The sequence below is a fragment of the Monodon monoceros genome, unplaced genomic scaffold (genome assembly GCF_005190385.1).
Source record: "Monodon monoceros isolate NGI ecotype Baffin Bay Population unplaced genomic scaffold, NGI_Narwhal_1 Super_Scaffold_3, whole genome shotgun sequence".
NCBI lineage: Eukaryota > Metazoa > Chordata > Mammalia > Artiodactyla > Monodontidae > Monodon > Monodon monoceros.
This window is the reverse complement of record NW_021703780.1, coordinates 38,196,038-38,221,296: the sequence shown is the minus strand read 5'-3', so window position 1 is coordinate 38,221,296 and position 25,259 is coordinate 38,196,038. Positions and strand designations below refer to the sequence as shown.

The window sequence follows — 25,259 nt, the reverse complement described above, 5'->3', positions numbered from 1 at the left end:
GGGTGTGGAGGAACTAGAATTCTCATACATTGCTGGTGGAAATGTAAAATGGTAGGTACAGCCACTCTGGAAAAACAGTGTGGCAGTTTCTTACAAAGTTAAACATACACTTCCCATATAACCAACAATATCACTCCTGGGTTATTTACCTTAGAGAAATGAAAAATATTTTCAAACGAAAACCTGTGCATGAATGTTCACAGCAACTCTGTGATGGCCCAAAACTGGAAACAAAATGTTCATCAATAAGTGAATGATGGATAAAAAACTGTGATATAGCCATATAATGGAATATTGTTCTACAATAAAAAGGAATAAACTATCAATGCACATAACAATTTGCATTAATTTCAAAGGCATAAAGAAGCCACCCTTCAGAAGTTACATACTGTATGAGTCCATTTACATGACATTTTCGAAAAGACAACTACGGTGATGGAGAGGAGATCTGTGGTTGCCGGGGGTTAGAAGTTAGTGGAGGATGTGACTAAAAAGTGATGGCACAAGAGAGTTTTGGGGCTGATGCAACTGTTATGTAACTTGACTGTGGCGTGGTTATACAACTCTATACCTGTGTTTAAATTAATAGAACTGTATGAAAGAAGTAAATTTTACTGTATGATAATTAATTAATTATTTTAAAGGGATCCCTTTTCTCCAGCTAACAGCCCTATGCCAGAGTTGGATTTCAGCTACCACTGGCCCCTTGGGTTGGCTTCATTTGTGCTTTACAATCACAAGTTTCAACACTGCTTGGTTTGCCCCAGAAGAATAGAGAAACAGAGGTGTTTAAAGACTACGTAGGGAATTGTGAACTACTCTGAGTAACGGATTAACACAAAATCCTTTCTCTTTCTCTGATAAAGTTGAGCTTGGGTTAACCTTCTAGCTCTGTTTCTTTGGAAACCTGATAATGGTGGAATGTCAGCTGTGTTACCAGCCAACATTAGTTATGGTAAAAGGAGCCTGATTAGTATATTCTACCTGGACCAAGGGGACTATGAATTAAAGATTAATATCTTGCGGGAAGCCTTAGTTTTGAGCTTCTCAGAGCACAATGACTCTTGTAACTGGGCATGTCGCTGTGGGACCCATGGAGGCATCAGTTATGGGAATTACAAGAGATGTTGGTTTTTATTTGGGAAATGAGGCTTCTAAAGCCCAGATAGCTCCCGTACCTATCTGTGTGATCTTGTTGTGTTATATCTGAACTGCCATTTGTACGACCAAAGAATAGCCCCTGAACTGCTGTGTGTGTAACTTGCTGAAGGGAAGCTAGCATGCTGTATTTCCTATCCTTCACCTTTTTAAGTAAAACCAATGCCAAGTGAGATCTATTGGAGTGAGTATAAAATGACTAGTTGAGCAAAAAATGACCATGAGCAGGCATTACAAATACTCTAGAAAGTATCAGGGGTCTAAACTAAACTGAGACTTTTGGAACTACCCTAGAAGAGTTAGAAATTTGGCAGGTAAGGAAACAAATGGTAATGATGTGAATGGAATTCACATTTTTTTTCTATTCATCTAGCACAAGTAATTTGTTTACTCTGGGCAAGTGACCAGGTCTGGTGTATTGTCTGTGGGTGAAAAATCTTCGTATCTTTCTTACCTTGGGGAACTTGCACAAGGCCAACACTTATCCCAGCAAGTAAGTCTCCAAGAAGCCAATCCTTGAATCGATAAAAACACATCCACTCTAGGAAGGGAAAGATTGTAAGCATGCATCTTCGAAACTTGTGCCATGAGCAGCTGTGAGAAAGAACAGAGACTTGATTAGGTTCTCCAAAGAAAAAGCCCACATGGCCAAGAAAAGGCATAGTGAGTACCTTCTTCTTCCCCTACAACAGAGTTTCTTTCAACACTACTGATATTTGGACATATTGGACTGGATAAGTCTTTGTTGTGAGGCTGTCCTGTGCATTGTAGGATGTTTAGCAGCATCTCCGATCTCTACCCATTAGATGCCGGTAGCATCCCCTCCCCTAGTCGTGACAATGAAAAATGTCTCCAGACACTGCTAAATGTTCCCTGGGGGACAGTATCACCTTCAACTGAGAACCGGTGCCATATATATGACAAGAACTAGGCCTTGTAAGTCCAGCATACGAATCAGGCCTGTGGCTTTACAGAATGTTTGAAAAGAATTCAACCTACCAAAATTTTCCAGTAGAAAAATGGACTGTTATGGCTTTCTCTTGGGAAGGACAGTTTTTTGAGATGTGCTATTGGTGGGTGGCAGAGAATTAACACATTCACATCATTCCTGTATACTAAAATTTTTACCAAGCATTAACTCTACATGGCTTTGACCTGTAACATGCAGAAATTTACAGAGAATATGGAGTCTTGTGCTTATGGCATTAGCCATGGAAAGAAAAGGGAATAAAATAAGGCCTTATTATCTTTTAACCCAGTGGATAACGACCAGAAGCAATTTTTTTCCCTAAGGGACATCTGGTAATGTCTGGAGACATTTTTGATTGTCACGACTCGCATCTAGTGGGTAGAGGCCAGGGATGCTACCAAACATCCTACAATGCACAGGACAGCCCTCCACAAGAAATGATTTCATGGTCCGAAATGTCAACAGTACTGAGATTGAGAAAACCTACTTTAACCTTTAGATCATCTAACACAGCAGAATCATTGTAAACCAATCAATCAATCTGTTAATCAATTAATCCATTAGTAAAGCTAATACGGTTTTAAATTGCTTTTTGCTATTTATATCTCATTATGGGCTGAAAACAAAGAGTATGGAGATTTTTCAGGTATGAGCTATCTCTGAATAATTGCGACTTGACTGTAGCAACAAATATAACTTCAGTGTATGCAAGGCTAAAATGTGTGCTCAGAAAAGAAGTAATTTCAATATGCTTGACTCTAACAACCATGAGCATTACAGTCCCTAAGGTAATTAAGGCCAAAGAAGTGTAAATGTCTCTGCCAAGGTCACAGTAACAAGTGTGGGCAGAACTGGGGCTAGAATCCAGATTTCGTGATTTTTAGTTCAGTGTTCTATCCGGTCTATTACCATCACAGTTCCTATCGACAGCTGTTGAATTCTGCTCAGGAGCCAGAAGCAAGACCATAGGTTTAGAAAGAACAACACATTGCTATTTTTATGAGAATCCCTGGGTGTGGAGAGTGTGCTGTCTCCAATTATGGCCCTCTATGGGGGAGAATACAGCATGGCATTGGGACAATTTGTTTCTGCATCTGGTCCAGTGTCCCTTCCTCTCCATGTGCCACCCTGGAAGACCAGCGACCCTAGGGAGAGTCATCAAAGCTCTCTGACATGGCAAAAAAATAAAATGGACATGGAATAATGAGGACCTAAGACTGACAGGGATCAAGGAAGGAGTTAGAGGAACAGAAACTGAAGCTGGTGGTGGAAGAGTTATAGGCACTTCGCCATGAATCTGGATCCTAGTTAAAGCATCTTAAAAGTGAGGAATGTAAGAGTTGATGTGAAAGCACAGGGGAGATTTTTTTAAAGAGAGGGAGTATTGCAGTTGGGTAACTAAAAGGGAGAAAATGAAGGAAGATATGAGGTTTTCTGCAGAAAGGAAGAGAGGAATGTAAGAGTTGATGTGAAAGCACAGGGGAGATTTTTTTAAAGAGAGGGAGTATTGCAGTTGGGTAACTAAAAGGGAGAAAATGAAGGAAGATATGAGGTTTTCTGCAGAAAGGAAGAGATGAAATTAAAAGATTATTATTATTATTTTACTATTTGCTAGGTGCTTTACAAATATTCTTTAAATCCTCACAATTGCCTTATAAGGTAGGTGCTTTTATCATCCCCATTTTATAGATGAGGCTACTGAAGCACAGTAGGCATGGATAGCTTACCTAAGGTCACACAGTTGGAAAGCAGCAGAACTGGGATTCAGAACCAGGCAATCTGGCTTCTGAGTCTTGCTTTTAACCACAGTGCTGTGCTACCTTTCAGGTTAAAATTCAGAAGTGGATATAACTGTTTGTTTTAGAAGTAGGGAATAAGCACTGCTATAAAAACCCATGGGAGGCAGTGTGGGTCAGAGGATAGGGCAGCTGGAGGGGAATAAGGCTGAAATTTCTTTGGTAGTACCTGTTTATGATGAGGTATAAGTCAGGAAAAGATTATCCTTTTGTAGAGACAAAACCAATGTGGCCCCCAAATGCTCTCTTTGATATATGACCTCTGACCCATCCTGGAGCATAAAAAATGAGAGTTGTGATATAGGACAGGGGAGTGACATCCAAAACCACAACTTGAAAATGGAAGGATATGAGCAAAGGAGAAGGCTCAGAGGGAGGAAGGTCTGCAATAGGGCTGCGTGGAGGCCTTCTTCACTTGTCACCTAACTCATGCCAATTATGAGTGATAAATCAAGGAACAAGAGAGACTAATAAAACTGGAGTGTGAGTGAGGACAGGTTGAGTAGTTAGGGTTAATATCATGATGTAGGTCACAAAGGGTTTTTAACCTGAGGTCCATGGATGATCAAGGTGTCTCTAGATAGAATTCATGGGGATATGTGACTTTAGGAAAAATTATATCTTTATTTTCACTAACCTCCTAACTGAAATGTAGCATTTCCTTCAGTTATGAACATTGACAACAAACCACAGTAGTATCAGCAGAGCTTGACTTCTTCACCAATAGAATCACAAATATCTTCATATTACATTAAAATTGCTGCAGATACCTTAAAATAGCATTTATATTCATCATTACTTAGAAAGTATGGTAGTTATTAGACCCACAATCATTAAATATAATTTTTGGATATTTTCATATTTTGATAACTATATTTCAATATAACTGGTTTCCTTTATAATACTATGTATTTTATGCATTTAAAAATATTCTGGCCAAGACCATTCAATGGAGAAAGAATAGACTCTTCAACATATAGTGCTGGGAAAATGGGATAGCTACATGGAAAAAAATGAAGCCAGACTCTTACTCTATACCGTATACAAAATTAACTCAGAATGGATCAAGGATCTAAATTTAAGAGCTAAAACTATAAAACTCTTAGAAGAAAACAGGGGAAAATCTTCATTACCTTGGATTTCACAATAGTTTCTTAAATATGACACAAAAATCACAAGCAACAAAAGAAAAAAATAGATAAATAGCATTTCATTAAAATGAAAACTGTGTACACAGGACACTATCAACAGACAACCTACAGAATGGGAGAAAATATTTGCAAATCATATATCTGATAAGGGTTTAATATCCAGAATATATAAAGAACTCCTATAATTCAACAACAAAAAGATAAACAACCTAATTTTTAAAAGGGCAAAGGAAGTAAATAGACATTTCTTCAAAAAAGATACATGAGTGACCAATAAGCACACGAAAAGATGCTCATCATATTTAGTTATTAGGGAAATGCAAAAAAAAAGCAACACACAATGTGATACCATTTTACACCTACTAGTATGGCTATAATTTTTAAAAATGGAAAATAACAAATGTTGGAGAGGATATGGAGAAACTGGAACACTTGCTGATGTGAATGCACAATGCTGCAGCTGCTGTGAAAAAAAATTCCTCAAAAAGTTAAACAGGGGCTTCCCTGGTGGCACAGTGGTTGAGAGTCCGCCTGCTGATGCAGGGGACACAGGTTCGTGCCCTGGTCCGGGAAGATCCCACATGCTGCGGAGCAGCTGGGCCCATGAGCCATGGCCGCTGAGCCTGCGCGTCCGGAGCCTGTGCTCTGCAACGGGAGAGGCCGCAACAGTGACAGGCCCGCGTACCGCAAAAAAAAAAAAAAAAAAAAGTTAAACATATGATCCAACAAGTCCACTCTTAGGTGTATACCTAAAAGAATTGTAAGCAGGGACTTGAACAGATACTCCTATGCCAATGTTCACGGTAGCATTATTCACGATAGACAAAAATTGGAAACAACCTAAGTGTCCATTAACAGATGAATGGATAAACAAAATGTGGTACATACATACAATGGAGTATCATCAGCCATAAAATGAAATGAAGCACTGATCCACGCTACACCATTGTGCTAAGTGAAATAAACCAGACATGAAAGACAAATATTGTCTGATTCCATTTAAATGAAATATTTAGAATACACAATCCATAGAGGCAGAAAGTAGAAGAGAGGTTACCAGGGTCTGGAGGAGGGGGAAATGGGGAGTTATTGCCTAATGGGTACAGAGTTTCTGTTTGGGGTGATGAAAAAGTTTTGGAAATAGATAGTGGTGATGGTTGCACAACAACGTGAATGTCATTAATGCTGCTCATTTGTACACTTTAAAATGGTTAAAACAACAAATTTTATATTATATATATTTTACCACAATTAAGAAAAGTAAAAAAAAAATTATTCTGAAAGGATGTTCATTAGCTCTGATAGACTGCTAAAAGGTTCACAGCACAAAAACAGGTTACGAGCTCCTGAACTATAGGGTTTACATAGTCATTCTGCTATCATTAATTATTTTACCACGGTTGCTTTTGTTGTCGTTGTTAGGAGACTGTCAATGGTGGTTAATCAAACAATGTATTTATTAAATACCATCCCTAGATGCTGTGGGGGACAGCCAAGGTCTTTATGTCCATGAAGTTTATAATCAACAAGGTGCTACAAGGGACTTCCCCGGTGGCGCAGTGGTTAAGAATCTGCCTGCCAATGCAGGGGACACGGGTTTGATCCCTGGTCTGGGAAGATCCCACATGCCACGGAGCGACTAAGCCCGTGTGCCACAATTACTGAGCCCACACGCCACAACTGCTGGGCCCACGCGCCACAACTACCGAAGCCTGCACGCCTAGAGCCCGTGCTCCATAACAAGAGAAGCCACTGCGATGAGGAGCCCGCACAGCAACGAGAAAGCCAGTGTGCAGCAACGAAGACCCAACACAGCCAAAAATAAAATAAAGTTTTAAAAATTAAAAAAAAAAAAAAAAAGAAGGGGGCTTCCCTGGTGGCGCAGTGGTTGGGAGTCTGCCTGCCGATGCAGTGGACACGGGTTCGTGCCCCGGTCCGGGAAGATCCCACATGCCGTGGAGCAGCTAGGCCTGTGAGCCATGGCCGCTGAGCCTGAGTGTCCAGAGCCTGTGCTCTGCAACGGAAGAGGCCACAACAGTGAGAGGCCCGCATACCGAAAAAAAAAAAAAAAGGTGCTACAAAACAAACCACAAAAAAACTGTAGAGGAATTATGCAATAAGCTAAGTGTTCTGATGACGGGAATTCAGAGGAGGAAAACAGAAGTAGGCACCAAAGGTGTCAAGTAGAGTTTTAGGGCTGCCAGCTTGGTGGCAGCTGAATGATCGCACACACGCACCGGCACTGGACATGGTGACTGACGGTGCTGATGTCGATGTCCAAGTTCCCAGAGAAAGCGGTCTTCCTTCTGTGTTCCTGTTGAAAGTTCTCCTCATTGTACACGTCTCGCTTCACATCATACATGAAAGAGTTTTGCCTGTATCTAGAGCCCAAACTCTGGAAGCTCCTCTCTGGTTGCATCATTCCTGGATAAGTGGAAAGAAGTTAAACAAAAGACAGTTTTTAAAAAGTCTAGATACTTGGCACATTTTTATGGAAATAAACATTCCATTTATTGTATAATTTTATACTTAAAACAACCCTATAAAGAAAGCAAGGTATATATTATTTTCATTTTCAAAATGGAGAAACCAAAGCCCAGAAGTTTAAACAACCTTGGTTTTTGAATAATTAGAGTCAGGACTAGAACCCAGGTGTCCAGCTAGAAAGCCTAGTTTTCTTTATATTCAATTATGTTGCTATGTTGCAGGGGAAAAGATTAAGAGGTAAAAGTATAATCACCAATTTTTACTGAAAATGCTAAGGGTTAAAGGGTCAACATAGTGTCTTTTAACTCCTTCTCTCTCTAAAATAGCATCCATCATTATCCCTTTACCCTTTTCTTTTCTTCATAGAACTAACCAGTACCTGATTCAATATTTGTCTATTTGTTCATTGTCTGTTTCCCACACTAAAATGTAAATCCAAGAGGCAGGACTTTGTTCATGGCTGTATCCCCAGAGCCCAGGATAATGCGTGACGCTTAGCAGGCCCTCAACAAATACTTCTTGAATTATGGTCAAGTATCCAGTTAGTGGCATCATGATGTAGCAGAAAAAGTACTGCACAGGATATCAGGATTCTGGAGTTCTAGCCCTGGCTGTTTTTCTAACTAGCTGTATGACTGGGGGCAAGTTTCTTAGAAAGTGAATTTCAGTTTCCTTGTCCATAAAATGACATGGTTTGACAATATGATCTCTAAGGTCACTTTAAGCTTTAAAAATCTGTAGTATCATCCTGCTGTTTTAAAGAGAATGAGAAGAAGGAGTTAATGAGGATGGATATAGATTCATCTCTGGGAGAAGGTATAACTGTTCTTGATCATCCGTGTTTTTGAATAATAAAAACAGCATGAACTCTAATATTCTTCCACACAAATGTGTAAAAAGTATACATATATATATTTTGCATAGTTATAAAATATATAGGTAAACACTCAAATTATGCAGATTACACAAGTAGTTCTTTTATAGGTGAGGCTGCAAACAAGTTCAATGTATCAGCAACATTTGTTTTCCATCAGAATTATCCTGTATCTTCAGCAGCAGCAACATTATCAACACCAACATTTGTAGAGCACTTATTATATACCAAGCATTGCACTAGATATTTTTCATGAGTTATTTCTTTTAATTCCAACAACGATCCTAGTACTACTATTATCCTCATTTTATAGGTGATAAAACTGATGTTTTGGAAAAGTTAGGTAACTTGACCATAGTTACATAATGTATGTTTACTCTCAAAGCATTGGGTAGCAGGGGTGAGCTGTATAACACTTATGAACTAATGATCACAAATTCAATAAAGTGAGAGTGTGGTTGGGGAATACAGAAGAGGATGGAAGAGGTATTTTACAATGTATTAAGAGAATCAGTACTTCGTGTCTTACAGAAAAAAAAAGCAGAACTGTACACTAAAACATAAGTAATATTTTTCCCTTTCTTTCCTCCACCCATAGGAATATTGATCCAGTCTTCCTTACTTTTCCTGTGTAATCTTACAATAAACTTCTATGACTAGAATATATCTGTTCCTGGCAACTAAAAAGAGCCTAATTAACTTGCTTATTATATTGAGATTATAAAAATTGCCATCCTGGGTTAGATGCAGTGTCTAGAATCCAGCATTTTGTTTCTGAAAGTAGCATGAAGCAGGCATGAAGCAGGCAACATATGAACATCAAGGATAGTGGAAACAGTGGGCCTGGGAAAGGTAGCTGCAGCTACTCAACTGCAGTAGTTGTTGCCATGGGTCATGTGGGGTCCAGCATGGCCAGATCTGATCTTTTCCCAGAGAAGTCATAATTCCAGATTTTTATGTGAAATCTTCTGACTTTTAAATGTTGTTGATTACCTTACATATTTTTAAAAACACAGTACACATCTAACAAAACATCTCTGCAGGCTAGATTCAGTCTGTGAACCACCAGTGTGTGACCATTTTATTGTCTTCAGTCTATATCATTTATATTTCAGGAGGTGGCCACCATCTACTAGACCAGGATTTGGTGAGGTTGTCTGCTTTTATTTTCACAATCTTATGAATTTCTACCATATGCATTCTTGGCCTTCATTTATTTCTGACTGACGAATGCTATTTCACCTGTGGTCGATTCATTCAGTGTTCCACAAACATTTGCTGAATGCTAGGTGCTCTGAGGATACAAAAGGACAAAGACTTGGGACTTCCCTGGCAGTTCTGTGGTTAAGACTCTGTGCTTCCAATGCAGGGGGCACAGGTTCAATCCCTGGTCAGGGAATCTCAGCCAAAAAAAAAAAAAAAAAAGGACAAAGACTCTACAATTTAGTAGAATAAAGATACCAAAATATGGTGCTATAAGACTTTAGAGGTGGGAAAGACAAGAATTAACAGTTATTGCTGGCCTGCCATATGCCAGCTTCTTCACACACATCATCTCAAGAGATAGGTATTATTTTCCTGATAATGATTATACTCATTTCACTTGTGAGTTTAGTGGGTTCCTCAGAATCATATAACTATTAAACAGCAGAGCCAGAATCTGAACCTGGTCTTTCTGATTCTAAAATAGATGTCATATCTAATGCCACATGATCTCCTATAGAGTGGGATTAATAACCCCAACCTAGAAGGATGAGGAAGTCCTCCTGGGGGAGATATGGTTTGAACTCTGCTCTGGCTAAGCTGGGGGCAGGGAGGAGAATAAGGTATTTCAGATAAAATTACAGAGATAATATAAGGCAAGTAATTCAATAGGCCTGAGTAAAGTCAGTGTCAAACCCAAAAAAGTAGGTTGAGGCCTACTTCTGGAGGGTCTTGAATGTTGGGCTGAACCTGGACTTTTTAGCTATTTAAAATGTTCGAGAAGGAGTAGTAATATGCACAGAGATGTGCTTTGGGAAGATGAATCATATCAGTGGTATAGTCTAGAGCTGTGCTGCCCAGTACGGTAGCCACTGGCTACCTGTGGCTATTTAAATTAAACAAAATTAAAATTAAATGAGGGACTTCCCTGGCGGTCCAGTGGTTAAGACTCCACGCTTCACTGCAGGGGGCACGGGTTTGATCCCTGGTCAGGGAGCTAAGATCCCACATGCCGCGTGGCACGGCCTAAAGATTATAAATAAATAAAATGAAAAATTCAGCTCCTTAGTCACACTAGCTACATTTCAAGTGCTCAACAGCCGTGTGTGGCAGGGGCTACTGTACTGGACAGGGCAGGTATAAAACATTTCCATCATCACAGAAAGTTCTACTGGACACCACTGGAGATAGGAGAGACTGAGGCAAAAAGACCAGTGGGAGCCCATTACTACCATGGTAGTCTAAGGGAGAGGCAATCAAGTCACAACTCATGGGACCACAGTCAGGATGGCTAGGAGGGGCAGGTAGAAAGCTGTCTTTAAAGGACTTATCATATGACTGGATAAAGGCAGCAAGGGAAAACACATAATTTCCATATTGTTTTGTTTTTAGTAGTCATCTCTGAAATTTCTTCAGTTCCATTATGTCTTTCTTGACTTCACAGAAGCCCTACTAGCTTGTTTTTATGCACTAGCAGGACCCTCCCCTATAAGGTATGATGATCAGAAGCTGTTACTGACAAGTGGCAAATGTACTTTAACATGGAAAAGATGATGCATTTCCGAAGAAAGTAATCCCAACTATACTGATGGGATAATGACCTTTCAGCTGAGACACAACACAAGAGGGAATCTCGGTTACTGACTCCTACAGTTCCCTGATGCTTCCTGCCATCAGACAAAATATTTAGGTGGGTGGGCCATGGTCTGAACAACTTAAGGTTTTATTTTCATATTCTACAAATGTGACATAGTTTGGGACATCTGGATTCACTACTAACTAATAGAAATTAATCTCTGTAGCCCACACTTGGTCCCACAAACAACATCAGCATCATCTGGCAACTTGTTGAAAATGCAAATTCTCAGGCCCAACTAGCAAGACAAAATTAATCAGAAATTCTGAGGATGTGCCAGCAGTCTGTTTTAAGAAGCCCTCCAGATGATTCTGATACACAATGAAATATGAAGACCACTGTAAATATAGCTAATTATCTTTATTCAGTCATTCAGTGCTAGTTTGGGGCATACTGTTAACATGGGTACTTTTGACCTAGCTCTTTCGTCCCCCATACTACCCCTATCCATCCAGCCATCGATTGATTCTTTTACATAATGTGTTGAAAGTACTTTAAAAGCCAAGAATAAAATATTTAAATACAGCCCAGTTTTCTGACTATTAACCCAACAGATGTGAAATCCTGAACCTTAGTTTCAAGACTATCCTCTCATACGGTCATCTTTCATATGTTCTCTACAATCATGGGAAGGTAAAATTCACTTCCAGAATTTCAAAAAAAATATTTGTAATTCCATCAGAAACAACAGCCCTTTGCCCATTATGCTTTTAATGTTATGCTTTTAAGGGGGAATGTATGTGGAAAAAGAAAAGGCACAAGCAAAGAGCATTGCTTTCAGTATCTTTCAGTCACTCGGTCTAGTGGCTGGGGATGGTGGGAACACACCGACAACTACCTTTAATGCGAACTGGTGAGAGTATTAGTAAAGGGCTGTGCTGGAGAGAAACTCATTATTGGGGTGGGGATGTTGGAGAAGGCTTCGCAGAGGGACACATACATAAACAGAACTTAACAGGAAAAGAAAGGGGCCAAGAGAGGTGGAAGTGGGGGCTCAGTCAGAAGGAACAAAATGAACAAAAGCAGTGAAGTATTAAAGGAGGAAGAGCGTCTGGGCAGTCAGGCCTCAGGAGGAGGCGGATGGGGGAGTCAGGTGAGGGTCATGGAGTAGACCAGTTCTGGCGCTCCTGACAACTGAGACCCACGAGTGTGGAAGGATTCAACTTGCCAAACGCACACACTGTCTCTCCTCACTGCTGTTCCACGCGGCCTTTCACAAGTAGAGCCGACACCTAAGAGAGAGAAGCTCCCAGGGACGGCCGTCATTCATTCATTCCCCAAACACTGACTGAGCGGCCGCGACGTGCCTAGCCCTGCGGTGACCGCCTTGGGCCCCGCCCAGGGACTTCCGAGTGTAACGAGGGGCTGGTCCTTCGCACCCGACGCCCGGGCCGCGGCACCGCCGCCACCGCCTGCAGCCCGCGGACCCGGGCGGCTCCGGCAGCGGCTCCCCTGCTTCCTCGGCTCACCTGGTTCCCGGGCTGCGGCGGGAGGGCGGGCGCTGGAGCCGGAAGCACCTCCGGCCAGGCGGGCGGCGCTGTGGACGCGGACGCCGGCGGTTCCCGAGCCGTTGCGTTCGAACCCGCGGGCGTTCTGGCGGGCGGGGGACAAGAGCGGGGCGAGGCAGCGGAGCCTGGGCAGCCGGGGTGGGGAGCGGGGAGAGGCCCAGCTGCGCCGCGGTTACCTGTGTCACCCAGCCCTCCGCTCTCGACGACTCTTGATTGAGGGCCTCCTTGATGCCAGGCCTCGCGCCCCGCACTTCACGTACAGTAGTAATTCACTTGAGTCTCCCGACGACCTTGTGGGAACAGAAGACGCGGGAGGAAACTGGAGGCTAGAGGGTCACCGAGGTCTCCAACCTTAATTCTCAGCCCCACAAGCTTGGCTTCTTCCACCGAAGGACACTCTGCTGCCCAGGTCTCCTGCTCTGCTCCCCTCCCCTAATCCCCCTTAACCTCCTTGTGAGGCTCAATACCAGTCACTGCCTCTCACTATGCCTTGTATTCCTGCTTGGCTCAGTTGCTGTTTTACACTTGCTTGATTACTGTATTAGTGTCTAATATACTGTTCACTTTACCTATCCCTTTTTGTAATTTGTCTCATCCCGAAAAGGGCAGGGATTTTCTCTTTCATTAACTGCTGTATCATTGGTGCCTAAAGCAATGTGATAGACCTAGTAAGCGCGCAATAAATTTGTGTTGAATAATTGAATGATTGCCCTGCTGTTCATTGTAAGCTCCACATAGGCAGCAACTCTCTGCTTTTTAATCACTTTTCCATCAGAAGTGCCGGGTACCTAGGATGCATTCAATACATATTTGTTGAATGAGTGAATGTATTGCTTATCTTTACCCTTTTGGTTACTCTCACTTCATCATTCCAATTTGTTGGATAAATATATGAATTTCTTAGAATTCCTACTTCCAGGTTTCCTCCCTTGTATCCTTGCACTCATCACCTTGATTTCCCACTCCCACCCCTCATATCTTTACAGTTGCATTTTTGCTCTCACTTCCTCCTTCAACCTCTGATACTTCTTAGAAAGCTCCCTACCCTGCAGGTTGAATTAGAACATTTTTATTTTTTATTAATTTATTTCTTTATTTTTATTTTTGGGTGTGTTTGGTCTTTGCTGCTGTGCGCGGGCTTTCTCTAGTTGCGGCGAGTGGGGGCTACCCTTCGATGCGGAGCACGGGCTCTAGGTGTGCAGCTTCTCATTGTGGTGGCTTCTCTTCTTGCGGAGCACGGCTCTAGGAGCACAGGCTTCAGTAGTTGTGGCTCTCAGGCTCTAGAGCGCGGGCCCAGTAGTTGTGGCACACGGGCTTAGTTGCTCCGCGGCATGTGGGATCTTCCCGGACCAGGGCTCGAACCCGTCTCCCCTGCATTGGCAGGCGGATTAACCTGCCTGTGTCACCAGGGAAGTCCCTTGGAACATTTTTAAGCAACATGTCTTCGTAGGCAAGAGTCACATTCCAGGCTAAGTCACATTGAATCCAAAGAAAGCTTTCCACAAATCACCCATGACCCTGGTTTGGGGTTTTATTTCGGTTTTCTTTGAGGAGAACTGAGAATCCTGCACCGCCTCCTAAGTTGAGATCATGGTCATTGTTCATAATTTGTTCAACAAATATTTATGAAGTGCCTTTTATGTTCTAGGCACTGTGCTAGATGCTGGAACAAGATAGGCAAAGTCTGAGCACTCCAAGGGATGCATACACAAAAGAGAATAATCATGGATAGTGATGAGAATTGTCCTGGCTTGAATCTAGTTATTTCTAAAAGAAATGACTAAGAATAAGATAGGGTCCAATTCTGCCTATTGTAACAAGCTTTAGCATAGGAATAGGTTAACAGTGGTGGCAAGGTATGGGGTTAGAATACCTTGCCCATTCACATTTATTATCTTGTTCACCTTTCAGGTGGGAATTGGGGCAGGAATTCTCTTTGCATAAACTGGAACTAAGGTCTGAGAAATGTCAATTGACTTGCCCAATATGACACTGCCGGAAGACTACTCTCTGCACTGTTCTTACTCTGAGAGGCATGATTAAAATTCTTAAAATCCTCTTCACTGGAAGCTCTTCAAGGTAGGAATCAGTTTCAAACCTTCAGGGTAATGGTTTAAAAATGCTTCTCAAAGGGAGATACCAGGGACTTTCCTGAATCTGAATTACCTGGGGCGTATTGTAAAAATACACGTTCTTGGTGCGCCTCACGGACCTCTCCAACTAAACTCACTGTGGATCCTGGGAATATGCATTTTTAAACTCTCAAGGTGATTCTTCTACACATAAAAGTTTGAGAACTACTAGAAGAGTTTGGGTGGAAAACCTCAACCTTAATGCAGGGCTAATATTTACCTTTGGGACAGATTTCGTCAGAATTCCGAAGAGTAAGCCGTGTATGTCCTTGAGCAGATGGGACTGCAACGGCTTTCTGGCCGGAACCTTCCTCTTTATTATGCAAGTATTTCTTGGAAATTGGGGGTTCTGCTGAGCAGGTGCTCGGCTGGCTGCTGGTGACTACCCGCAGTTCAAAGGTCTTTTGGCTCTTTTCCCGACACCTTGTTTGTCAACGTCGCTTTCCACCTGGGAGCCAGGCGTTTGCCCCGCCGACCACGGTGAGGCGCACGCGGCATGTGTTGTCTGCTTATCCCCTCCTTCTCGGGTCCGCCTTGGCGCCCTTAAGAAGAGCAGTCCCTGGGAGTTCCTGCCTCTGGTGGCCAGCTGTTGTTCTCTTCTCGCGAGAATTGCTCCTCCCATCCTCTCCTCTCATCAACCCCCTCCCTTGGGCAGGTTCCATATTGGGTAAAACCTCGGCTCGCAGAGAGGCCCCGGAGCTGTTCTCGCGAGAGTACGGCGGGAGGCTCCTGTTCGCAGGCTGTGGAACTGCGACCACTGGAACCTCCGCGGTCGCTGCAGCTGGAGCCGTAGTCCCGCGGTGCAGTCGGGAGTCGGCCTGGTCTGGAGAGGGTGCAGCGAGAACGTGGCGGGCGCAGCCTTGAGCCCCTGAGCGTGCCCCTGCCCTTAGCAGGGCTCACCCCCGTCGCGGAGGAGCGTCTAGCCGCTGCGGCTGACAGGGGCCGCGCGCGCGGGAGTCGTCTGGCTCGCGGCACTCACACCTGCGCGGGCGGCCAGCGCAGGGTCCCCGCCCGTCCGGCCGGGCGACGAGGTCGGGGAAGCGGGTGCGGGCGCAGGCGGGGCCCCGCAGGGCCACCTCCTCGCCCCGCGGCCACCGCTGGAAGATGTCTCAGGAGAGGCCCACGTTCTACCGGCAGGAGCTGAACAAGACAATCTGGGAGGTGCCCGAGCGTTACCAAAACCTGTCCCCGGTGGGCTCCGGCGCCTATGGCTCCGTGTGGTGAGTGTCACCGGGCTCGGGGCCTCGGTGGGCTGGGTGACCCTTTATGCCCCAGAGCCAGGCCTGCCCCCGCGGCTCAGCAATGCACCAAGCGGTAGGAATTTTCCTTGGGGGAGGGCATCCTTGCCCCTTCGACCCCTGTCCTTCCCTCCCTGTACCCCTTGCACCCCTCACCCTGCACACCCACATAGGTGGTCAGCTGTGTGTAGGACGCAGGTCCACGATGGGCGGTGGGTGATGGTGTTGGAGCCCGGCCCTGGCTCGCACCCTGCGCATTCCCTTCTTGGGGGGTTGCTGCTTTGGGGACAGGAACGGGAGGGCCCTCTTTGGGGGTCTCCCTGCTGGCATCGAGCAGAAGGACTCTCTCCCGAGATGTGCCCACCTTGGGCGCCGGAGCCTGCCCTCGGAGCAGACAAGCCCGGGGAGCTGCCTGGAGAAACAGAAGGGCAAAGCTCGACCGGGAGACTGCCGTCATCTGAACAAAACTGAGGACGAAGGGCGTTCAGTGCGGGCTTTTTTGCAAACCTCTGTCGAAATCCCATTTTGAGAAGCGTTCTTTTTGAATTCGCACTTGAATTAGTAGCTATCCATAGAGCTTAAAATACCGACTTTATCTCGGTGAGTCCTGTGCCAGCTGTAGTGTGGTGTGTTTCCGATTCAGTTGAAAGCGTATTTCCTTTTCGCAGAGTGGGGGGTGGGTGGTAGTGCCTGCAAACACACTGCAGCTTGAGAAACTGGCGGCCTCACTGATTAGTCACATACCACTGCTCGTTTAAGTATTGTTTGACAAAACAGTTTTCTCCTTTGGAGCAAGTGAGATTCAGATCCGATGCACGCCCTCAAGATCAAAAAGTTATTAACAATGCCGGGAGGTATTGTAAATATTTTTTAATTGCGATAATTCTTGTGAAATACTGTGTTTTTAAAGTCCCTTTGAGAGTTTGCAGGGAACTTATCTACACTTAGAGCCTGAGGTACACGATATGGATATGGAATATATAGCAAAGGAAGGAAGAGACACTTTGCAGCTTTAATTCACACTGTGAATGTGTTTTCAATTAAATGATACTGTAAAATGTTCAGACCTGAAATATTTCACTAAACTTTTCTAACTTTCAAGGCTTTAAACACTATATTTTAGATGTACTGAAATTTGAGACCTCCTGATCTGAAGCTAATTCATGTAATTCCTGTGCATGCATCATTTGAAGAGAGGTCTACAAAATTATTTTCTTGTTTTGCCACAAATTCCAGGCTTTTGGATTTGTTAATCTTTAAATATAATTCCTGTGTTTCTTAAAGCCCCAGCATGAATTTCCGGTTTATAGAATCTTCTGGGTAATTGAGATTGTGCAATTGTGTCCAGCAACAGATCATATTGCATTTTCTGGTTCACGCTGTTTGAGTTATGTTGCTGATGGCACTATGCTTGACATCTTTTTTCCATTTTTATAGTGTGCTGTTGATTTGCTAATTTTCGAAGATGTGTTTGGATCATTGCTCCTTTAATAGCTCATTAGTTTACCTCCATTTTCCATTCTTGAATTGACACATTAATTTTTGTGGTACCGAGTTTTTGTTTCCGATAATGTTTAAACCTTAAGGAGTGATACAGCGGAACAGCTCAACTATGGGAAGTTTAGTGAACTTGAAAAGAATTCCTTGCAAGGTTTCCCTATGTTGGTGTGAATAGCTCTGCCTTAGCTCTGGAGATCCAGATTTACATCGAAGTGCCATTAAGATGAACTCCATGTTTTTTTAGTACTATACTTTTCTGGCTTTTAGAAACCATCAATATCTGACACTTGGAAGTAATTTTGTTAAACAGGTTTTTAAAAGTAGGTGATACATTCACATTGTATAAAATTCAGAAGGTATAAAAAGATAGCGAAAAGTTGCCTTTCCTTTCTTGTTCTCCAATTGTGCTATTCCTTTCCTCAGAGACAACCACTGTTAAGTTTCTTGTGTGTCTTTCCATGGAGGCAGTTCTGCTAAGGGTATTTAAGATGTAACCTATAACATATTGGTGGAGAAAAATAACTGATATTATGTGACAGTTGGCCATAAACAAATGTAACTGATTTTGGATTAAAAGTATCAGAATTTAGATGTACAAGTGTTATCTCATTTAGAGTAGTTATTTGAAGTTGTTCTTTCAATTAGCAACTTTCAGGTGTGGCAGAAAACTTTTTTTTAACTTCTCTTAGAATCCACTTTGGAGCCTGTGTTATTTTTCACTACCTTCATTTTCTTGAGAGCAGATTTAATTTTAGGAAATAACAAAATCAAATTGAATCTGAAATAATTTAGAAAATTGGACTGAAGTCTGGTGAAAAAGATTAGGTAGCCAGGTTGATGATACTGTTTTAGGTCAGATAGAAGTTGTAACCATAAAGTAATGACACAGAATTTCCTGTGTGACTTGTAGAACTAGATCTGAAGTCTGTTCCAAAAAAGAATCTCTGAAAGTATTTCAAGGAATGCAATGTCACTGAAATAATCTGTGTCAGTTTCCTAATTTGATTGCTCTGAAGTGTGATACACTTTGATGTGGAACTTAAAAAAATTTTTTTTAAATATTAAGCCAATTTTCAGTATTTTAATTTGTACTAAGTATATATAGTAAAGCAAGTATGTAGCAACCTGAGTGATAACCAACCGTGAATTAAAGATCAAGGAATCAGACTAGAAATTTGGGAATTGATAGGGTTTTACAAATATGCCTTTCCTTTTTAAGGGGTAAAAGGAACTAAACTAAGTCTTGCAATTTTAAGGAACTTTGTTGTCTGTGAGGGGAAATGAAGCAAGATTTTTGAAGAATACATTGTTGCACGGCATTGATTTTGTGGTTTGGGGACAGAAGGAGGGGGAGGAGCTTTGTGGTGAGTTTAAGGAAATATAAACAGGAACTTAAATGCCTTTCCTCTGGTGTATGGGTTTTCCGGACACTTGCCTCTGATTACAGGAGGTGGGGCACTGGTACCTTAAAATAGGTGAGTGTTGAGAATTATTCTTAAATCATATTCAATCATTTATTAAACAATATTTATTGAGTACCAACTATGGACCAGATAGCAGGCTAGGTTTCTTGAGCTAGAGTGTTAAGCAAGACAGAATAAGACAGTCCATTCCCTGATAGGGTTTATAGCCTGATGCAAATAATAACTACATTTATGGATTGTGTTCTATGTTCCAGGCATTGTGCTGTGCATTTTATGTTTATCATCAGTATATAAAGTGTATAACAAAACTTTTGGTAAAAGGATGGCAAAATTTACTAAGAAATCAAATCCAACTTCCTAAATGCTTTGTGGAACAAGATTGTGTGTAAATAACTAATAAAAATAAGTGAAGGACTTCCCTGGTGGCTCAGTGGTTAAGAATCTGCCTGCCAATGCAGGAGACATAGGTTCAAGCCCTGGTCCAGGAAGATCCCACATGCCACGGAGCAACTAAGCCCTTGCACCACAACTACTGAGTCTGCGCTCTAGAGCCCGCGAGCCACAACTACGGAGCCCGCGTGCTACAACTACTAAAGCCCGTGCACCTAGAGCCCATGTTCCACAACAAGAGAAGCCACCACAATGAGAAGCCCGCGCACTGCAACAAAGAGTAGCCTCCACTCACTGCAACTAGAGAAAGCCTGTGCGCAGCAACGAAGACCCAACGCAGCCAAAAATAAATAGTAAAAAAAAAATTTATTAGAAAAAAAAGTGAAGCTAAATTTTTTTAGTATTAATGGCCCTTCACCATTTTAAATCTTTTCCTTTTTTTAGCATGAGCCAGGGCACGAATAAATAAAAGCACGTCATTATTGAGTATGCAAAGGTGACTTTCTTGACTCCTAATGAGTGAGAGGGGTGTGCCGTTTATTTTCCTAGTGGTGATAATAGGCCCATGCTGATCTTGCTTCCCATTTGCTTTCCTTTGTAACCAAAAGCAAGGTGATTGTCTGCATGTTACCAGTGCCAACCAATAAATAGTTAAACACAATGGCAAATATTTGTATTATTGATACAGACTTTTAAGAAAGAGTTCAGTCAGGTTGGCTATAAAGTCATCCTTTATTTATCGGATTCCATTTTCCACTGAAACCTTTCCACTGGCTCCCATTTTAAAATACGGATATCCTGAACCTGGCTTTTCAGTTCTGCCAGTTTAATTTCTTGATACTGAGGACTATGCTTTTGATTTCCCTCTAAATCAGCCTCAGAGATGATCTGCATTGACTTTGCCTTTCATGGGCAATAGTGCAGATGGTGCTGAGACCCTGGGGCTTAGGATTCAAAGGTGGAAGAAGTCACTGTGCTAGATCCCTCTCACTTTAGTATTAACTGACATTTTTATGGGATTTTACACTTCATAATGTATTTGCATTTCAAAGCATTATTATTCAGTTTTCACTGGCTCTGTGAAGGCTGGTATTATTAACCCAGTTGTATAGATGAGGAGCTGGACTCCTTAAAGGAATGGCATACTTGTCAGTGCTACTTTGGATTTGGTTCTGGGGTTTCAACACTTTAGAATTCTTTCCTGTACTTGTAGACTGCTAAGATTGTGTGGTGGCACCTTCTCTTGTGCTGTTTGCCTCTCCCCTCCCTCCTTTTGTGAAGAAAGGGGTTGCTGGGTCACTTGAAATAGTAGAACTATGACTAACCAATCCCACCAATGTCAGCCTAGCTAATCTGAGGTAATGACTTATTAAAGTCATATCTCTTCCTCAGAATTGATAGACCAAAAATGGACTCATTGCCCAGATTACATTTTTTCCCAAAGGATCATCAGTGCAACTAGTTAATTCCTGAATTTATGAATCCCCTTGGCTTGAAATTCTTCTGTGCACATTTTGCAAAGTTGAGATTCTCTGTATGTGCTTCTGTTATGTAAGTATAATATAGGATATAAATAGAAGTAACTGCCTCTCTAGGCCTTTGAAAATACACTGGACTTTTGCTCTTTACTGTGAAATTTGGTATTGATTTGTTTCTATCCAATAGATATAATTACTATAGAGCTCAAAAAAACCTCATTATAAAGTGGCTTCCCCTGACTCTGGAACCTAGGAATATCATTTCGTGGTTGCCATGTGCTTGGAAGTGATGCATGGGTTTCTTCAGGACAAATAAAACCTCTTTAAACTTGAAAAAAATTTTTTTTAAATAAATGAAGCTTTTAGTATTAGAAGTAGTTGTCTTTGCATAGTCCTTCTGTAAGTTAAGTACATGTCTGTTAAGGATTTATAAAATTAACCAGTTTCCTAGCATTTTAGCCTTTTAATAATTTATTCTAGGGAGGAAGTAGATGGTGGCCTGTAAATTCTGCACTTTTGACAAATGGATCCTGGGCTTGGCTCCTAGGCTGAATGTTGGGGAGAAAGTACAGAAGAGAGAGGGGTGTAGAATGATCCCTAAGTTTTGGCCTTGAACAAATGGATATATCTAACTTTGGAGTCTTACAGGGCACAGGATCTAACTTTGGAGTCTTATAGGGAGAAGAGGATGGGTTCATGCTAATCTCCTTGAGGCCAGGACTTTGTGTTATACCGATACTTTGAGCGCCTGTTATGCTTGGGTCACTCTTTAGGTGCTAGAGTATGAGCAAAACAGACAAAAATTTCTGCCCATAAGAAACTATATTCTGGGCTTCCCTGGTGGCGCAGTGGTTGAAAGTCCGCTTGCCGATGCAGGGGACACGGGTTCGTGCCCCGGTCCTGGAGGATCCCACATGCCGTGGAGCGGCTAGGCCCGTGAGCCATGGCCACTGAGCCTGCACGTCCGGAGCCTGTGCTCCGCAACGGGAGAGGCCACAACAGTGAGAGGCCTGCGTACCGCAAAAAAAAACAAAAGAAAAAACTATATTCTAAGGGCAGGGGAATAAAAGTAGACAATAAACAAAAAATTAAAATTTATAACATGTCAGGTGATAAATACTATGGGGGAATAAAGTAAGGAAAAGAGAGGGAATACTGGGATGGCTGTGTTGCACTTTTAAGCAGGGTAGACCTCAGTGATAAAGTGACAATTGAGCAACGACCTGAAGGCAGTGATGTAGAACACTGGTTGGGCCTGAATGGGGAGGGAAGAACAATTCCGTGTTGAGGGATCAGCACATGCCCTGAGGCAAAGGCCTCATTCTCTAGCATAGCTGGAAGACCAGTATGGCTTGAACTGAATGAACCAGGGGCCAAATAGTAGTAGGGAAAGCGAGTGGAGGGGCTACAGAGGTGCTGGGATCATAAAGGGTCTTATTTGCCTTTGTAAGAATTGTGCCTTTTACTCTGAGACGGGAGACCATGGAGGGTTATAACCAGAGGGGAGACATGATCTAACGTGTGTTTTAACAGATCTCTCTGCTCTGGGGTCCCTGTTTTTTCATTTCTGTTCCTCACCCATTTAGAGGTGCTAACTGTAGTTTAGGGTAGAGTGGGGGAGTCAGATGAATTGGTGTACAGCCCTGATCCATATTCAACAACTCTCATTCCAGCAGGCTCAGTGTACCAGAGCCAGTACTTTTGGTGGGCCCTAGAAATGCAGGGTATTCCAGTCCAGCTCTTTAAATAACATGTGGAGCTTAACTTCACTTTTCAGGTTTCTGTTGCCAAAAGGAAGGGAGCAAAGAGATTAGCTCTAGACTTCTGACAAAAGAAGATTAGCCTGCTGGCAGGTTGAATGTTTTCTAACATCTTTGGGCTTCTAGGTTTTTTCTTACTATTGGGTTATTTTTAAAAAGTCATTTTTACCTTCTTTCAACTTTTAAGGTCTCATTTATTTTCTGTTTTATTTGGCCCTGTATCTGCTTTACATTCCTCTGCCTTGCCCCCATCACAATAATTTTAGTAGAGGTTGGATTATCGTTACCTGTTAATAATGTTTTGGCTAGGAGCCCCCAATGACTTCTCTGTTAACTTGAATAAATCTTATAGATTGACAGATTCCACACATGTCACCGTATAAAAACCCATAGGATTTATTTACTTTTCTGCCTTTATAGATACAGGTTTCTCTCTTTTATGAAAGCCATCCCCCTTTTACTGCTCTATCATCTAGTTGCAGAAAATAAGTGTTCCTAAACACAGATTCCCATGACAAAAAAACAAAAAGGTAATAGAACAAGTGTTTATTTTGTCTAGGCCTGCTGTCTGAGTAACTTTATACCCTGAACATTTTGACTTCTGTTACTTTGAATGATGTTACAGATTTCCTTGTTTTCCTCAAAACCTTCTCCTCTTAGGCCTTGGTGGCGTTGTCACTACGCCTGTGACACGACGGAAGGTATGTGAGTGTGTGTGTCTTACTGTCAGTCTACCTGCAAGTATGCATTGGTTGCTTTACCAAGCTTACGGTCCAGAGTGTAGGCATCACACATCATTATGCAAAAAAAAAAAATCTAAACCAATTTCTTCTTTGTTTTCTTAAATTCATTAATTCAGCATGGCCAGTGCTAGGCACTGTAGTAGGTGTTCTGTTTATAAAGACTGAAAAAACAAAAAAGCAGAAAGGGTTCCTGCTTTTGAAAATATCAGTCTGGAAGGGACACATTTATGTTGCTTTCTCAGAGATTGCTTTGGAAGTCCTCAGTAGCTTTTCTTTTCTGCATTCTTTCAGCTTAAGTTGCCATCTCAAATCTACCTTTATATTTCTAATGCGTCCCTTGAAATCTTTTAGGTTTTTCTGTGTCTCTCTTGAATCTAGTGACATACTGGTCACTTTTTACATCTAGGGCAACTTTTTGCAAGGATATGTGTTTGAAATTTGTGTCAGAGAGACCTTTCCATCTGATTCAGAACTAGAAAGCGATGACATCAGCATGTGCCCGCAAGAGGTCAGAACTTCTTTTGATCTGCCAAGGGCTCAGGGAGGCTGTGGTTTAGGGGAGGAAAGGGACAATGAGAGTAAGTGTCCTGTAGATCGTTAACGCAGCCCTATAATTCCACATGGGGCAGTGTCTCTGCTGTGACCGTCTTCTCACCTGCAAATTATGTGCCCCTAACAATCATGCCTTTAGTCCGTCCTGTGACACTGAACTTGAGGTATCTGGTTTACCCAAGTATTTTCTGAACTCTTCATTCTTGTATTTCCTTATCCCTGTAGTAGATATAACTTTATTCCCAGAAATAAATGCTTTATTCTTTTTTTTTTTTTTTTTTTTTTTTTTAGCGGTATGCGGGCCTCTCACTGTTGTGGCCTCTCCCGTTGCAGAGCACAGGCTCTGGACATGCAGGCTCAGCGGCCATGGCTCACGGGCCCAGCCGCTCCGCGGCATGTGGGATCCTCCTGGACCGGGGCACGAACCCGTGTCCCCTGCATCGGCAGGGGGACTCTCAACCACTACGCCACCAGGGAATCCCTAAATGCTTTATTCTTAATCCCCAGTAGCTATTTCTTTTTTCCCCCTTCATCAAATCCTGCATCTAGGGCTTTAGGTAGCTTGAACCTTCTTGAACTTAGACTATTGAATACTAGTTTCTATTTATGTTTTCTTCTCCAGGCTACCAAATACTTGTAAAAATCTTAGTTATCTTTCTCACTTGGTATAATAAAACATGACTCCTTCATGATTTTAGTATTAAATTGAAGTGAAATTTTGATGTTGGTATCTTACACTGATATGCTTTTAATAATTTCCTCATCTGACATTATAAGTTTGGCTTGGTTCATTTTCTGATACCTAGGTTAGTGGCCTAAATGCCTTATGCTTTGAATGATCTGCTTTGAAATTAGCAGTCTCAATGATATTGATGCTAAAGGGAGCAAAAGGGAAAAACTAGCAAATTAAGAGAACATGCAGTAAGTATTATAAGCATCTATCAAGCCGTGCTTACATTCCCAAATATAGTATAACACTAGGGTTACTCCTCCTGTTGACATCTTGGGTTGATAATTTTTTTTGTTGTGAGGACTATCTTGTGCATTGTAGGATATTTAGCAGCAACCCCGTACCCTACCCACTAGATGCCAGTTGCAGCCTCCAGTTGTGACAACCAAAAATGTCTCTAGACATTGCCACATGTCCTCTGGGGGCAAAATCACCTTTGGTTGAGAACTGCTTATATAACCCTATATATTTGGATTGATTGGCCCTGAGTAAAAACTAGATAGGATAACTTGAACCTTCCACCTGCAAA

General features: G+C 42.2%; 2 protein-coding genes across 4 annotated transcripts in view; one reads left to right on the top strand and one right to left on the bottom strand.

Annotated features, from left to right (window-relative positions):
- SLC26A8 (solute carrier family 26 member 8) overlaps positions 1–12,541 on the bottom strand; it is a 71,310-nt gene extending 58,769 nt beyond the window's left edge. The window contains exons 1-3 of the mRNA XM_029243680.1: positions 12,457–12,541; positions 7,313–7,499; positions 1,613–1,752 (exon numbers count right to left, since the gene is read on the bottom strand). Coding sequence (XP_029099513.1) covers positions 1,613–1,752; positions 7,313–7,499; positions 12,457–12,541 — 412 coding nt within the window. The remainder of the gene's footprint in view (positions 1–1,612; positions 1,753–7,312; positions 7,500–12,456) is intronic.
- A 3,002-nt stretch (positions 12,542–15,543) lies between these two features.
- The window catches only part of MAPK14 (mitogen-activated protein kinase 14), a 72,736-nt gene continuing 63,020 nt past the window's right edge, over positions 15,544–25,259 (top strand). For 2 of the 3 annotated variants that reach the window (XM_029242215.1, XM_029242214.1), the window contains exon 1: positions 15,544–16,135. In XM_029242215.1, the coding sequence (XP_029098048.1) occupies positions 16,020–16,135 (116 nt within the window). In that variant the 5' untranslated portion in view covers positions 15,544–16,019. The remainder of the gene's footprint in view (positions 16,136–25,259) is intronic. The other variant, XM_029242216.1, reaches the window with a different exon arrangement.